Here is a 16522-nt window from a genome sequence, read left to right as displayed (position 1 = left end):
CTGTGTGTCCTGACCAGGAATAGAACCCGGGACATCCACATGCTGGGCTGATGCTTTACCACTGAACCAACCAGCCAGGGCCCATATCAATCATTTAAACTTTTAAACTTTATCTTAAGCTTTTTTTTTTTTTTTTTTGGCATGCAGGGGGTGGTGAGACCTCTATATTAAATTAATTGTGGGGGGCAATAGTAGAGACTCAGTTTCTAATGGAAACAGGACTTTAGAAGGGGGTCAGTCTGTGAGACTTGTGTGCTGACACAGTTTCCCTGCGAACGTTGTTTATGTTGTAAACCATTCCTGCCCAATCAGAAGCAAACGTCCTTCCCCCGCTTGATCCCCAGGACAGAAAGTGGTTTGGCGATGACGGCAGGGTCCTCGCACTGCCAAACCCCATCAAGCCGTTCCCGTCCAGGCCAGCGAAGCTGGCGCAGGAGCAAGACGTGAAGGCCGAACTTGAGACGTTATATAAGAAGGTAAACCCTCTTCCTCACATTTAAGATGTGAATTTGCTTCAAAGGGCTTTGCTCCTTGCATTGCTTGGAAGGCTGGATTTGTAACTTTCTGCTTGGATTTAGTGTTTCTATAATTCACTATCTTACACATAAAGAACAAACAGCAGGCGTATTTACAAGGGAGCCCACTGTGCTTGCCTAATGCTGCCTTTTTTCGGGTTTTTTTAAAGATTTTCATTTATGGATTTTTAGAGAAAGAGGAGAGAGAGGGGAGAGAGACAAAGAGAGAGAAAGGCGGGCGGGGGAGAGGAGCAGGAAGCATCAAATTGTAGTGGTTGCTTCTCATATGTGCTTTGACCAGGCAAGCTTGGGTTGCAAACCAGTGACCTCAGCATTCCAGATTGATGCTTTATCCACTGCACCACCAGAGCTCAGGCCTAACCCTTTCTGCAACAAGGGGTCTTAGTTTGCATATTCAGGGAGTGACACTATCTTTCTCCTTTCCTTTCTGCCATTTTACATAGCCTACAGGCTGACTTCCACCTCACTGTCTCTTTGTTTTGTAACTGGAGGTTTTCTATCATTGCAATTCCATTTTTCTGCATTGCCCTGAGCTGCAGTGCCTTGCTGCCTGACTTGAGTCCTGCCACTACCCTCGGAAAGGTGAACTTGGCCCTGGGTCTCCCTGTCGATGTTTCTTCATCTGTGAAGAGGGCATAATAACAGCATCCGTCTCCTAGAATTGTTGTGCAGGCTGGCTGTGATCATACATACGAGCACCGGGAACAGAGTCGCATAGACAGAGCGGCCCGTCTCCCTGTCTCATCCTATTGCTCTTGCGTTCCTGAAGTGTTGAGCAAGGACCACCCCCTTCAGAAACCTGTGTCATTATAAACTTGTACCATCTCCACTCTGATAAAGTAAAACAGAACGAGGGGATAGAACGGTCCTTCTAGAAAGCGGGTGAAGCACAGTGGGGACACAGGTGCATGTCAGGGAGTCTGTGCCGAGTCGGCTGTTCTGTTAACTAGCTCATGGCTCTGGGTGGGTCCCTGTCCCTTTCTGGACCCGTCTCCCTCATGGAAAAATAATGATAATCTTCCCTACCTCATAGGATCATTGTGAGTATAGAGGTAGTGTACTGGTATGCCCCTTTTTAAACCGTGAACTGTTACAAAATATTGTTCATTGTAGACCAGTACTGACAAGGGGCTACTTTGTGCCGAAATGAGATCCTGGGAGGAGGTTACAGAACAAGCACAAAGCTAAGCCCCAGCCCATGCGGGATTGTCATTGACTTGTTTACACGACAAAGATACATGATATAATTAGTAATCAAGACAGTATCAATGTATCCATATACCTACTAATCCATCAGTCTGGCTTCATCTATCCATCCATTACAGCCTACAGAACAGATACAATGAAGCACTAAATTATGGGATAAAATTAGAAAGTGGGAGTACAATTACTGTGGAGAGCGGGGTATTGGGAGGCAATTCATCTTGTCTATCTCCTTGAGAAGGTCCGAACTAACGGGAAATGGCCAGGATCCAGAGACGGACGCAGTTATCAGCCGCATTAATGGGTAACACTGGGTGGCAGAATGCTACCCAGAACCAAGAGCAGATAGTCTTCCTGCTCCGTCTTTCATGAGTTATGATCCCCATCTAGACCCAAGCTGAGCAGCAGGAGGACTGCCCCTGGGCTCCGACAGGGAGCACCGAGGGAAGACAGCACCCGTTAGCGGGCTCTCCAGGAGGGAGCCAGGAAGGGGCAGCCAGGGGCCACTGGCTACCTTGCCCAGCAGAGGGCTCAGACCAATGGGTCTTGGGCTCCACCTGACTTGCCAACCAGACACACTCTTCCTTCTCTCTAGCGCACGGGGATGGCAGAGGGGGAGAGAAGCACAGAGGGTCTGTAAGGCCAGTAGTCACGGCCATCACAGCCAGGCAGGTGCAGGTTCTCATTGAATTCAGGCAGATGGTAAAGAAACTGCGGAGCCGAAAACTGGTGGGCCATTCCTTTATTCTAGCCTTTATTCTAGCAACCAGCCAGCGAGTAAATACACACAGCAGCAAAACACTTCCCTTTCCATTCAGGGCTCCCAAAGCCGCTGACTTTCTCCCGGTTTTCCTGGGGTCAAAGGCCCCCACCCGCTCAGTCACCTCTGGTTCCCCATGCACACTTTCCTCCTGCATCTTGGCTGCTTTCTCCCTTCTCTCACTCTGCAAAAACATGGCCTCCTTCCTTTCCTTTCTACGTCTTCTTGAAACTTTTCGGTTTGAAAACCCCCTCTCCAGCACACATTAGCATAACAAAGCCCCTTCCCAGGCAGGAAGGGAATTAGTAGTTTCACCTGGCAGCGGCCATTTTTAACAATAAAAGTGAGCAAAATTAAATAACACAAATTTTACAAACTTATTTGCCCAATAGGTTCCCTCCCAATACTTTTGAGAGGGGAGATCTTCCTATCTTGTGGGCAGAAATAAGAAAGCAGAGGAAGAGACTCGTCCCACTAGGAGGGCTGGCTGTCCAGCATCACAGGGAAAGGAGTCAGAGAAGGGAGAAATCTCAAGGGGCTGACACCTCCCAAGGTCATTCCTTAGAGGGCAGGCTGTGAGCATAGCAAAGTGGGAAGAATGTGTTAGAGTGTATGAGAAAGAAGCAGAGGGGGTTAAATCCCTTTGTTTCTCCATAACAAGTTACCTGCTGAGTTTACTGTTGACTCAGTCTTTGTTTAAAATGTGGTTAGGGTACCTTCCAGTGACTCAGAACGCAATGCATTTCTTTAAGAAATGAACATTTTTACAATTTTATTTACTGATTTTTACCTTTACCTACATTTATTATCCAGGTCTGTCTGATGTCAACACCCATGTATTTTCGCAGTTTTGAGATGATGCAGGAGCAGAGAAATGAATAGGCAGAAAACGTTCTAGTCATAATGGTTAATTCCCCTTCTTCCTTCCTCCCTTATAGCCCTGAAAGGGACTCCAGGGCAAAGACTGGGTGTTAGTCTTCTCCTAAACTGTACACCCAGCCAACAGCCTGGGACGGGTAACACTTCAATACAAGTGTGAATTGGCTACCATGACAGAGATTTCACCAAGCTGAATATATCTAGAAATAATCCCTTCTTTTCTATTCCTCTTCTCAGCATCTCTCCTGCAAAACAGTAGCTTCCTAGCATCTGGTTTAATCCTGGAATCCAAGCAATGGAAACCCAGCTCTGTGTGCCAGGTCAGGGGTTGGCAAGCCCCTGGGCCTTTAATGGAACTGGGATGAGTTTATACCTCAGCACTCTCAGCTCTAAGGCTAACCAAACCCAGCAGGACTGACTGAAGCCCAACCCCCATCAGAGTCAAGCCTGCTTGTTCTTTGGTTAAAACCGGCAATTAGATGATTTAAGAGGGTTTTTTTTGGAAGGGAGTTGGGATTCAGTCCTACTTCTTTGAACATCTTTCTTAATTATAGAGCGGGGGGGGGGGAGTATTCTTAGACGTGAAAGATTCTACTGTTCTTAAACTAAGACCCTTTTTAGACACCATTAAAGATAAAGAAATGGAAGAAAGGAGATTAGATATTGTGCAAAGAACAAAATTAAACCTCAAATGAGAAAGAATGCAATTTACTACATCCTCAGAAGGAACTAATTCAAAAATAAAATAAATAAAAATAAAAATGGGACATTGCGGGTAAAAGACAAACAATATAAAGTGTAGTTTGTCCCATCATGACAGCAAAGTGGGGTTAGAGTTTTTCAAAGCAGTGGGGACAGCTTCCCTCTCTCCCTCCCTCCTTACCTCCCTCCCTCCCTCCCTCTTTCCTTCCTTCCATTCCTCCTCCTTCCTTCCATCCTTTCCATTTTACCCTTTCCTCCGTAACTCTTAGTCGCGCTGAGCTGTGGGAATACAGAGGCAGGAACACGCACACTTGACCACAGAGAGACTCTGCCCCAGTGCAGGGGACTGGGATGTCAAGAGTTAAAGGTATCGTGATTAGGAGTCAGCGTGGCATTTCTGGGGGCATATGTGTGGATGCCTCCCCTTTTCAAAATTGCTTACAATTTGAATCTGAAGATAAATCATTAAATTGAAGGAGGACCTTTAGGAATCAGGGCCCGGCGCGGGGACGGGGGACTCAGTGCTGGCAGCTCTCCATCCATCTCCCTTTTCTCTGGTTCCCCTTGAATGTTGGCTGGCCTCATTCTCTCCTGTTGCAGGGAGCCCAGAATTCTCTATGTGTTTGTGGGCGTGGCCTTTGATAGCCTAACTTTAGCAACTCCAGAAAGAAAACATCATATTTTTTTCCCAAGGTTCATGTTATTAATCCCAAGGGCAAACTGTTCAGTAGTAAGTCAGACATACGTGCACCCCCTTCGTGTCCTGCAGACAGGAGCGGGAGATGGAGGATGAGGAAGATTCCCGGGGAAGACCAGAACAACGGCTGTGGAGCCTTCTGCAGGCTCTGGGCTGAATTCAGATTTGTGGCTACTATTTCCCCGGGGCAAATATTGACACTTGTATTTAAATCCCACCCATGATTATTCTATTTCTGTACCACTTGAACTTTTTTCTCTGTTGGCATGCATCTCTGCACATGAAGAGCAGGTGGCAGGTGATCAGTATGCGCCTCTGATGGTTTTAGTGTTCAGTTTTCAATTAAAGACGGAAGAATCAAATTAATTTCATAATTAAAATAATATTCCTTATAAATGTTATTTATTCTTGGGAGAAATTATAGCTACTGTTCTCCTAATAGTTCTCTTTTCATATATATATATATATATATATATATATATATATATATATATATACACACACACACACACACACACACACACACACACAGACACACACACACACACACATTTCAAAACAGATGTAACAAAAAGAAAAGAAAGACAATGAACCCGAGTGGTCTTTCTCCCCAATAGGAAGTGAATGGGGGTCTTTTGAGCTATCTTACCCAATGACTACCAGCAATCTGGGAGCTGAGTGTAAGGCAGAGACCACCAGTAATCACTTGAACGTGGGCTAATGCAGACTTGGGGAAGGAGACATACAGGTCAGGTGCCCCAGCTAGCATCTCTAATAGTTGAAACTATGCTCCCGACATTACTCACTCACCAAGAGGAATACAAGACAGAACCTGAGAGCCACACCCAAGTGACCTCATACCCCCGCGGAGAAAGGAAAGCCATAGCGAGAACTGGGCAAGAGCAGAGCAGTTAGGGAGGGATTTTCCATCAAGTCTATGGAATGTGTTTAGTTGTACACGTCTTTGTGAGGTGGGATTTTGAGTAACCCAGGTAGTCTGAGTGATCATAAGACATGTCTTGGCCACATGCAGATCAAAAACTTCTAACATGAATGCAAGTTATAATCAAGTACTTTTACAGGAGTAAAAAAGAAAAGAAATGGGCCTCCATTATTGCCATCTAAAGTGTAAGGATTTTAATGACCAGAACAAGGGCTTTCAGAAGGCACAAAAAATATTGGTGGAACATTATTCGTGGAGGATGGTCTTTCTGCCCTATAAATTCGAATGGTGATTCAATTCAGCCTATTTTGAAAGGGACAGAGATATAGTGAATCCTTTCCTATAGAAGCTTACCCTATTTGTAAACACACCCTGGTTTACAAGGACATTTTTTTAAACAAAGAAATCTATCTGCTGGTCTTCTCATTAGAGGCAGACTAATGCTATATTATAGAAGAAAACTTGTTATTTTTTTTAAATAAATGCAGGATACATTCTATTATAGTCTTGCAGGAAATTATAAGTACTAAATATACATTAATAGTCTACTAATCTGGGGAAGAGGGCAAAGTATGAAATTAAATGGCTAAAAAGAAATAAACTCAGCCTGATCAGGCGGTGGTGCAGTGGATAGAGTGTCAGACTGGGACGCAGAGGACCCAGGTTCAAAACCCCAAGATCACTGGCTTGAGCACAGGCTCATCTAGCTTGAATATGGGCTCACCAGCTTGAGCGCAGGGTCGCTGGCTTGAGCGTGGGAATCATAGACATGACCTCATGGTCGCTGGCTTGAGCCCAAAGGTTGCTGGCTTGAAGGCCAAGGTCGCTGGCTTGAGCAAGGGGTCACTTACTCTGCTGTAGCCCCCCCTCCCCCGTCAAGGCACATATGAGAGAGCAATCAATGAACAACGAAGGAGCCGCAAGGAAGAATTGATGCTTCTCACCTCTCTCCCTTCCTGTCTGTCTGTCCCTATCTGTTCCTTTCTCTGACTCTCTCACTGTCACTGTCAAAAATAAATAAATAAAATAAATAAACTCATATAGTCCTACCAGTACAAAGCAGCCAAAGACACAAAACCACATCAAATTTACTGGTAAATGAAGACTCGTGTATATACTTTGCTGGAAATGCAAATACCAGTACTAGCTCGATGACTAATAGTAACTGAAATGCAAATCACACTATATAACTGATATACATTTCTGTGCATATTTACACACACACACACACACACACACACACACACACTATGGACCTCCTTTCCCTGCCCTTAGTCTGATAGGGGAGAATGTTAGGGTCTTACAATCATAGGACTCTGAGGTCCCATCTTCTGGGTTTCCCAGCCTCCCTCTGCGCACCCCAGGCCCTATACTTCTCGCCTCGTGTCACAAAGATCAGACCCCAGTCCTCCCTCTTACTCAATGGGTGGGGCTGCTTGAAGACAGGCCCACCACACTGTGGACATCCACGTACCTTTGTGGGATGGATGAGGTATGTGTGTGAAGTGGTTTATATGATGTCTAATGGTCTACAGAATGCTAACTCCGTCTTTTCCCCCAGCCCCCCATTTCTACAGATGAGGGAATAGAGGCTCAGAGATGTGTAGTGACCTGTCCGAGTTTCCAGCAAGTGAGAGTTACAGCCAGAGCTGGAGCCCAAGTTCCTCCTCTTTACATGATGCCTGAGGAGGAATTACATGCAGAGATGACTCAATGTTACCCACAATTTACGAAGAGCCGAGGCTTCAATCCTCGCTTGAGTTTTTACAACTCCCATTTAATCTCATAACGTATAAATAATATATTTATGCCGTATGACTTATATTCTCATTTTCCAGGTAATGCAAGGAGCTTCCAAAAACTCCATTCTGCACAAAGGGGGATTGAGTGATGAGTCTCAAAGCCCACATTCCAATCACAGTCAGTGTCTCCGTAAAAATAAAAACATAAAATCGGAAAGGCCACTCCACCTTGGACTGCCCAGCCTCAAAACTGAGGTGCCCGCAAAAGCAGTCATGATCAATGGATGTAGCACAGCCTGAAGATTTTATGCAATAAAAACAGAGATTTACCTGACACACAATACACCAAGCAATCCGGGAAAGCCCCAGGGGAAGTTTCCGTTGCTGTTTTCCACACACTCAGCTGCTCAGTCTCCCTCTCCCGCCATTACTTTGCATATGGAGAGCATAGCTATGATCCCAGTAGTGATCAGTTTGGACCAAAATCCAGGCTTCTCTCGCTAAAAGAATTTCAAGGTCACCAGCTACAAAACCCAAGAGACAAGATAGTATTCAGGACAAAGATTAGGGCTGAGTTGGGAGAGAGAAAATCCCTAAGACCTCCAGGCAAGAGGGGATGGAGCATCCTCCTCCTGGTCTGACCAGGGCCAGAGGTATTCTGCGCCTCTGACCATCTCCCTGTTGCTTCTTGGGTCATTTTCTAGTGAGTGCTGTGACCGTTCCTTCTACACTCTGCTCTCCTTGACAGGCGGTCAGATACGTGCACAGAAGTCAACATATGCTGGGATCTGGAGACCCTCCTGGAAATTTCCAACTGGACATTGACATTTCGGGGTTAATCTTCACTCATCATCCCTGCTTTAGCCGAGAGCATGTTTTGGCCGCCAAGCTGGCCCAATTATATGACCAGTACCTTGCCAGATGCCAGAGAAACAAGGCAAAGTTTCTCACTGATAAGGTACACTCCTGCACATTGATGGGGGGTTGGGTCTTCTGATGAGCCCCAACAACAGAGGTCCCTCCCCCAGCAAACACTCAGACGGGGTCCCTCTTTCTAGGACGAGTGACATGTTGTCGTACCTAGAAGGAAAGGGAAGGACGTGATGACGTACTTGAACCAGGACACATTCAGTGGCACACACTTGGCTTAAAGAGAAAGATTTGTGCAAACAGTGCAAGCGATCTCGCTCACCAGGAGTGGGTATTAGATGGGAGATGCTTGGCAGTCTGTGTCTTGCTCAGGTGATCTCAGAGCTGAGACTGTTCAAGGCTTGAGAATCTCTCTGTCCCTAGAGAATCTGTCAGTCCATAGAGAAGTTACATTTCTATATGTAACTTCCTTTAACCTAAACACAAGTCAGTTGTTTCAACTGATGCTCAGAGAAATGGCTACTTGTTTTGTTTTAATTTCCAATATAATCCTATCCTGTGGAATTTTCATGGGTAATTTTGACTACAGGCAATTTTAGCCTTATTTCCTGACATTAAAAGTTACTTCCCCCCCCCGAATAAAAGATAACTCCATGACACCTCCTTTCATGAGTCTATTATTTTATGATCTTTTTACATCACAAGAATATCATTGTACATTCAGGACTCAGAATGTTCCACTTTTAGCCTCGAAAGAAACCTTGTTCCCGAGAAACTTACATAAAAGTAACATTTCTCGTGAACCCCTTGATTATCTGGGCCAGAGAACAAAGAGAGACATAGAATGTTCTTTAGTATTACATGTTCTCTTTTTTTTATTTTAAGAATAGAAGAAATAGCCCTTTGTCAAAGCTCGTTTTGGTGAATGCCTGGTAATGGCTGGGTGCTTGGACATCCAATCACAAGATGGGTCCCATGGCTCATATTGTGGGTGGGTCACTTTATAGGCAGCTCCAGGCAGAGCACTTTATTTGCAGTAGCGAGGAGAGTGTCTAACTCACAACTTATATCCATATCTTTTTAAGCTCCAAGCTCTACGAAATGCTGTTCAGACAGACCTTGATATAACGCAAAAAGCCATCAAAGAGTATAAATCTGAGATTCGGTGAGTCCAGTCTGTAATTGTCACTGCTGCATTTTTCCTTTTTGATGTGTACTTGTGGGAGCCTTTTTTTTCTTCAGTTTTTCTGAATGCACTGAGTATAGGTGAAATAAAGTCAAAAGAAACAATGAGATATATCTATCATAATAACACCAAATTTGAAACCCAATAAAAAAAATAAGGAGGTGTGATGTTATAACTCACACCCTCTGATGGTATAAACAAATATTGCTACAGCCACCATGTTAGGGAACAGTCTGGACACAGACAAGCAAAGTGTTGAAGTGCCCATCAGCTAGGACCCAGCAATTCTATTCAGACGTGTATACCTCAAGGAGCCATGTGCACATGTGCAGCTGGAAGCATGTACGAGGACTTCACAGCATCATTTACAAAATGAGAATGCAGAAATAACCCTATAGCAATGAACACATCTCCTAGACTGTTAACACTGAACATCTATACCATGGTTGAAATGACTGAGTTAGATCTGAATATCAATATGGATAAAACAATGCTCGATTTAAAAATCCAGGTGTGAGAGGATACTTGCTGTGTGATACAGTTTACTAAGTCTACAGAAGAGCACCTGAGACAGTACTCATCTGCCCTGGCTACATGCTTGTGGTACATGTGGACAGGAAAGACGCGTGCCAGCCAGTAAATGATAGAACCAGGATTTAAACCTGGGTCGTCTGGCTCCAACATCTGTGCCTTTAACTACAATGTGGTTTTAACCACTGCTCCTCAAGAAGAACGCTTCTTACTCTAGTTCACCGCTTGCTTGCTTTTCCGAGGTCTTCAGAGAGTCCCGAATCTTGGTCACCCAATCACTAACTGGCTGTCATCTTCCACCATCTTCCTTCCCCACAACCACCAGCTGAAGGATTAGAAACCCAGCCCTGGCCCTGGCCAGTTGGCTCAGCGATAGAGCGTCGGCCTGGCGTGTGGGGGACCAGGGTTCGATTCCCGGCCAGGGCACATAGGAGAAGCGCCCATTTGCTTCTCCACCCCCCGCCCCCTCTCCTTCCTCTCTGTCTCTCTCTTCCCCTCCCGCAGCCAAGGCTCCATTGGAGCAAAGATGGCCCGGGCGCTGGGGATGGCTCCTTGGCCTCTGCCCCAGGCGCTAGAGTGGCTCTGGTCGCGGCAGAGCGACGCCCTGGAGGGGCAGAGCATCGCCCCCTGGTGGGCAGAGCGTCGCCCTGGTGGGCGTGCCGGGTGGATCCCTGTTGGGCGCATGCTGGAGTCTGTCTGACTATTTCTCCCTGTTTCCAGCTTCAGAAAATGCAAAAAAAAAAAAAAAGAAACCCAGCCCTCTTGTACCTCTCTGTACCACCTCCAGTCTCAGGCCTCCCTTCTGGAGGGCAGGAGGCGCTCACTCGGGAAACTCTGCCTCCAGCTTCCTCAGACGTTCTCTTAGGCGACTCTCACACTGCACGTTCTAGTCCTTTCTCTGTGTGTCTGTCTCCGGCACTAAACTTCCTGAGGTCAGAGACACCTCCTACCACCTAGGCACTTCCGAATCCCCTGGCATGACACCTGGTCCATGCTCAAGAAAAAAAAACCCATTGTCTAGTTAATTAATTAATGACATAAGAGAGTACATTTGGGTTCTGGACGGGGCTGTCATTTGTAGAGAGGGCTTAAAGTAAGGCATTAGATAATAGCCACACATTTCAAGTAATGGACATGAAAATGGAAGCATTTTCCAAGGATGCTTTTTCAAATCAGGTCAAAAATGTTGTTACTCTAGTTAGCGCTGAGAACTTATCAAGGCAAGCTCGAACATTGCTTCGTCTACTAAAGGGAGAAACTCTGATTTGTGTTAACAGAGGCTTGAATATATGTGTTGTTAACTGGGTCAGCAACCTAGTCCCCTATGTTCACAATCATTTAGTTCATGAAAACGGCATTTCCTGGGCCGTTTATTTTTGCAGTATCAACGGTGGCAATTTGTCTAAAAAGTAATTTAGTTAAGTTTAAGTCAGATTCACCTACCGAAGCAAAATCAAATAACCTCTCAAAACAGATTAACATCCTATTGTTTTCAAATTTGGGTTCATAGATTTTAGTTTTTTGGTACTTAAGATACTGTAGCTCTTAAATTAAATATATAATGCCCATGACGTCACTAGTTTTTTTTTCTTTTAATTTACAAACACAGCTAAATACCTTTTATATAGACACCCATGCATTCTATCTTGTAGGCAAACAAGAAAACTCCGTGACGCTGAACAAGAAAAAGATCGAACATTGCTTAAGACCATCATAAAAGTCTGGAAAGAAATGAAGTCCCTTCGGGAGTTCCAGAGGTTCACAAATACGCCCTTGAAACTTGTTTTGAGAAAGTAGGCTTTTAAAATATATATATTGTTTTATTGGGTTATGTCATGCATAGAGAAAAATGTATAAAACATAGCTACAGCTTAAAAAGATAATTACAAAAAACATACTTCCAAATGAATAGCCATGTAACCACTCCCCAGGTTAAGAAACAGAACATTCCCAGTCCCGGGCAGCCCCGGGTTCCTACCCCAACCATGTCCCCCTCCTGGAAGTAGCCATTTTCTGGACTTTTCTGATCAGTGTTTCTTTGCTTTTACTTATAAATAGGTTGGCCATCTCTTACCCCTAGGCACATAAACTTTTTGACTTTCCCATAAATGAAAGCAAATTGTGTGCATTCTTTATTGAATACACACACTTGTTTCCTGTCTTGAATGCTTTGTGAAATTTATGAATTTTAAAGCATATAGCTGTAGTTTGCTTTTATTTCTTCATTACATGAATATTACAACATTTTCTATTTTACTGCTGGTGAACATTAGAGTTGATTCTATTTCTCAACTCTTACACTCGGCACTTCTGTAAACATTTTTGGGAACATATGTTTTAGGGTGTGTGTGCCTAAGTTTTCCAGAAATATACCTGGAAGGGAAATTGTCAAGGCATAGGGGAGGCACTTCACCAGACAGTTACATTGCTGAGTCCAAACATTTTCCCAGAGTGGCTGAGCTGACTTACACTCTGACCAGTGTCCCCGTGGCTCCACGTCACCCACATCGTCCACGTGGCCTGGTGGTGTCAACTGTGAACACCGTGCCGAGCTGATGACGTGTTTCTGTTTCTAGTCCCCACACGTGAACTGGCCATCCTGATTTCCTCTCCTATGAACTGTCTGTCCAAGACGTTTGTCCATTTCTGAACTGGACCGTTCGTCTCTTTTATCTTTCTCATAGTTTATAGGAGTTCGGCCCGTGCCCTGTTCACGAGACCCTGGCGGATGGTGTGTGCTGCAGACAGCCTCTCCCATCGGGACTTGTCCTTCTACTCTCTTTTTGCTGAATAGTCGATAAGTAGGATTTCTTAATTTTCAGAAGACTCTAGTGGTCTTTTGTGATGGGTGCTTTTCCCGTGTGCTGAGACCCCCTCCCCCGGGGTCCTGTGGACAGTCTGCTCCATTGTCTCCTGCGGTCTTGACAGCTTTGTCTTTCACTTCACACCCATCTTTGATCCACATGGAGTTGAGGTGGGCGTGGTGTGGGAGAGGATGCTCTCCTAGCTTGAAGCTCAGGAAGCCTCATTCACCAGACTTTGATTAATGATAAAGAGCTCAGTTATCACAGCAAAATCACGTGCATATGTTAATTCAAGGGTGTCCTTGTTGGTCGGTCCCTTTCTGATTGCTTCTTCTGAATAAGTGCTGTGCCCATACACCAACATGAAAGGTGACAAAGGTGGGCAATTAGCAGGTGCTTTGCTTTGAGAAGAGCCATATTTTAGCCAAAGATAGCTGCAGACTGTGATGTGTGTGTGGTGGTGGTGGTGGGGATGTAGTCAGCATAAGGCTGAGAAAACTTTCTACAGTTCCCAGGACAAACGTGAGACTGCGCTCTGGGAGGTCAGGCACCTCGTCGCCATTGGCTATCTGGTCCCGAGCTGAGCACCTGCCACTTCAGTGCGTGCGCACTTAATATTAATTAGCGAGAAACAGATTTAGATTGTTTCTCCCACAGAAACTATGGGTCTTTCCCAGAAGTTCCAGTGTTTCAACTTCTAAATTCTGTCTCTCCGGCTACCCCTCCAACCTCATAGCAGAGCATAAATATTTACAAGATATTCTCCTTCCTTCCTTCCTTCTTTCCTTCCTTCCTTCCTTCCTTCCTTCCTTCCTTCCTTCCTTCCTTCCTCCCTCCCTCCCTCCCTCCCTCCCTCCCTCCCTCCCTCCTTTCCTTCCTTCCTTCCTTCCTTCCTTCCTTCCTTCTTTCCTTCCTCAGTTTAGGACAAAGATGTATAGGAAATTTACCCTTCAGGTCCCCTCTAGGTAACAAACTTCAGACCCCTTCTCGCCGTAAGTGCTGCTCCCGAGTTCTTCCGGAGCGCCCTCTCCTTACGTCCTTGGTTCACACAGGCACCTTATGGTACAGTGTAATTGTTTCTCTGCACAGCTTTCCAAATTCCCACCAGCTTATCTGTGTTTCTGAATAACAAGGAGGAAAGCCAATGTTTCCTTATCTATCAGAGCTGAAACTCAATTTTTGAGCCAAATTTCTCCAATTATTATATTTATAAGTTCCAAAGTGATTTCTCAGCTAGAATCCTCGAAATCTGTAAGAGTCCGTGCCTTGGGGATAGCTAACTGCTAGGCCATCAGGCCACATGTGTACATAGCAAATATTTGTCAGCTCCAGGCACTTGACTGAGTGTCTTGAGAAAGGATGAGGAACTCTAAGAGGCCAGGCCCGACGAGTTGACCCGACCTGACCACACAGGAGACCAGCGCAGGGGTGGGACGCCCTGCGGGTGACGTGTGGGTGTGATGTGTTGGGCAGGCATGCTGACCACCCCCTCCTGAGTCACGCTGCCCATTGACATATGGAGGGCTCTGCAGAAATGAGCGGGGACCTTTCCCGTGAGTTTAACCTCGGGTTGAGGTGGCCCCGCACCCTTTTCGTAGGGCGTCTCACAGAACTAGTGTTCTACAGAACACACCTGGGGGGAACGCTGCTTTGAGTTGAGTTAAACCTCTGATGGACTGTCAGCAGAATCATCGAAGAAAAACTCAAATCGTTTATCCGGAGTCAAAACATGATTTTTGGGACTCAGTAGCAACATGATGAATGGGTCCTCAGAGACTTGAAGAGTGAATAGGATACCTACAAGCGAAACTCCTACCGCTATAGGTGGAGAATTTACGGGCACTGTGGCAGTAGGCCATCTGGGTCACTTAACTCAGAGTGGCATTGTTGCTTAGTGCTAGATAGATTGGGCTCATATTCCAGTTCTTCCACCACCAACTGTGTGTTTTGGGGCAAGTTACTTAACCTCTCTGTGCCTCAGTCTCCTTGTGTATAAAATGCAGATGATCGGTCTCTGCATCACGGGGTCATGAACTAACATGTTGTGCAGAACTTTTAGGAGAGGACCTGCCCTAAAGCAAGCCCGGGACAGGTCTTTGATGTTTTTAATTACTCTATTACTTCATTTCAAGAACTAACCAAGGTACTGTAAATTATTTCAAAGGGAGAAGGTGGATCAGAAGGCCGACGAGGAAGCCTACGAAGCAGAAATTCAAGCTGAAATAAGCGAACTGTTGGAAGAAGAGGCAGAGGAGTACGACCAGAGGATGGAAGAGTACAGAACTGCGCACCAGCACTGGCAAGCCTGGAAGAAAGCCCAGGTCTGTGCGCGGGACTCAGCCTTGACCGGGGCTGACCTTGGGCAAGGGAAGGACCAGGGCGCCCAGTGAGACAGAGGGAGGGGAACCAGCCAGCAGCCTGGGGTCCCTGCTGGCTCTGCTCTGTCTCTCTCCCTGGCCCCTTGCTGGGGGACAAGAGAATGAGTGGGTGATCATGCTAGTGAATGCACTTGTTCAACAAGCCACAGAGCTAGCTGAAACCAGAGCCAGTTTTTCCATGGATAGCTCTCTGTTATCACTGTGACAGTGTGAGTGGCCAGATAATGACGGTGATGGTTCACTTATGTGTCAAGCATTTTACATGCATTATCATCCCATTGGCTGTAGGGTGTTGATGCTCCCGGGCCTCCCTCAGAAACTACCTAAGTTTGCGCACAAGACCTGCAAAATTGAATCCAAGGGCAATAAGTAAGGGATGAGGGTGACTTGCAAAACCAGTTGTGCTCTATGCCTGACTTTGATTTCAAGATGTGCCCTTGGCCTTGAGAACCTATATTAAGAACCATGTGAACAGTTCACGTTTATTTAAAGCCCTTGCTAAGGGTCGGGCTCTGAGATAAGTGCTTTCCCGGCACTGCCCCGCTTCGCCAGCCCTGGAAAGAGTTTCCTGTGTCTGCCCTCATTGTGTAGAGGAGAAACCGAGGCACGGAGAGGTCAGCGGCTTAGCGGCCCGTCTCAGTGCGCACAGCTGGCTGGGGTGAAACCGGGTTCGCGTCCAGGTCTATCTGAACCTGAAGCCTGTGCTCCTACGTGAAATGCCCAGCTTTCTAGTTGACATAAGGTTGCCTCTTACCCAACAGAGGGCCAAGAAAAAGAAAAAGAAACAAGCAGAGGAGAGACATCCTGCTGAGGAGCCGGAGGAGCCCTTTCGCGGGGAGGGTCCGGTGAGACCCACCCCTCCCGAGCCGACTGATCGGGCCGCGCTGGAGCAGCGGGTGCGGGAGAGAGCGTCCCGGAGCAGGAGGAGGCCCGGGGAGCCCGCACTGGTGCCGGAGCTGAGCCTGGCAGGGAGCGTGACGCCCAACGACCAATGTCCCAGGTGAGGTTTGCGTGGGACCCAGACGGATTCAGGCACCCGCCTACACATCCGCACACACTGCGTGGAGTGAGCATCCCCTGTACAGCTTCTGACCGACACCATGCAATCAGGGGAATCGTTAACTCTCTGTAAATGTATATTTGGTCAAACTACATGAAATCGCCGATGTTTGGCCATGTTTTGGTGATTCCATGTGGTTGGTTCACCTATTGAACTAATGCATCCCTGCTGGCTTCCCTGGAGTCCATTACGTGGAGCTGCCTGTAGGGGGCGCTCTTCACAGTTGCTGCC

At 46.2% G+C, this 16522-nt stretch overlaps 1 protein-coding gene across 7 annotated transcripts in view; it reads left to right on the top strand.

Moving 5' to 3' along the window:
* CC2D2A (coiled-coil and C2 domain containing 2A) overlaps positions 1-16522 on the top strand; it is a 121071-nt gene that overhangs the window by 32335 nt on the left and 72214 nt on the right. For all 7 annotated transcript variants that reach the window (XM_066280078.1, XM_066280076.1, XM_066280077.1 and 4 more), the window contains 6 exons: positions 345-476; positions 8211-8420; positions 9418-9497; positions 11702-11842; positions 15018-15174; positions 15993-16231. In XM_066280078.1, coding sequence (XP_066136175.1) covers positions 345-476; positions 8211-8420; positions 9418-9497; positions 11702-11842; positions 15018-15174; positions 15993-16231 — 959 coding nt within the window. The remainder of the gene's footprint in view (positions 1-344; positions 477-8210; positions 8421-9417; positions 9498-11701; positions 11843-15017; positions 15175-15992; positions 16232-16522) is intronic.

Source organism: Saccopteryx bilineata, chromosome 5 (genome assembly GCF_036850765.1).
Source record: "Saccopteryx bilineata isolate mSacBil1 chromosome 5, mSacBil1_pri_phased_curated, whole genome shotgun sequence".
NCBI classification, from domain to species: domain Eukaryota; kingdom Metazoa; phylum Chordata; class Mammalia; order Chiroptera; family Emballonuridae; genus Saccopteryx; species Saccopteryx bilineata.
This window is presented reverse-complemented; position numbering and strand designations above follow the sequence as displayed.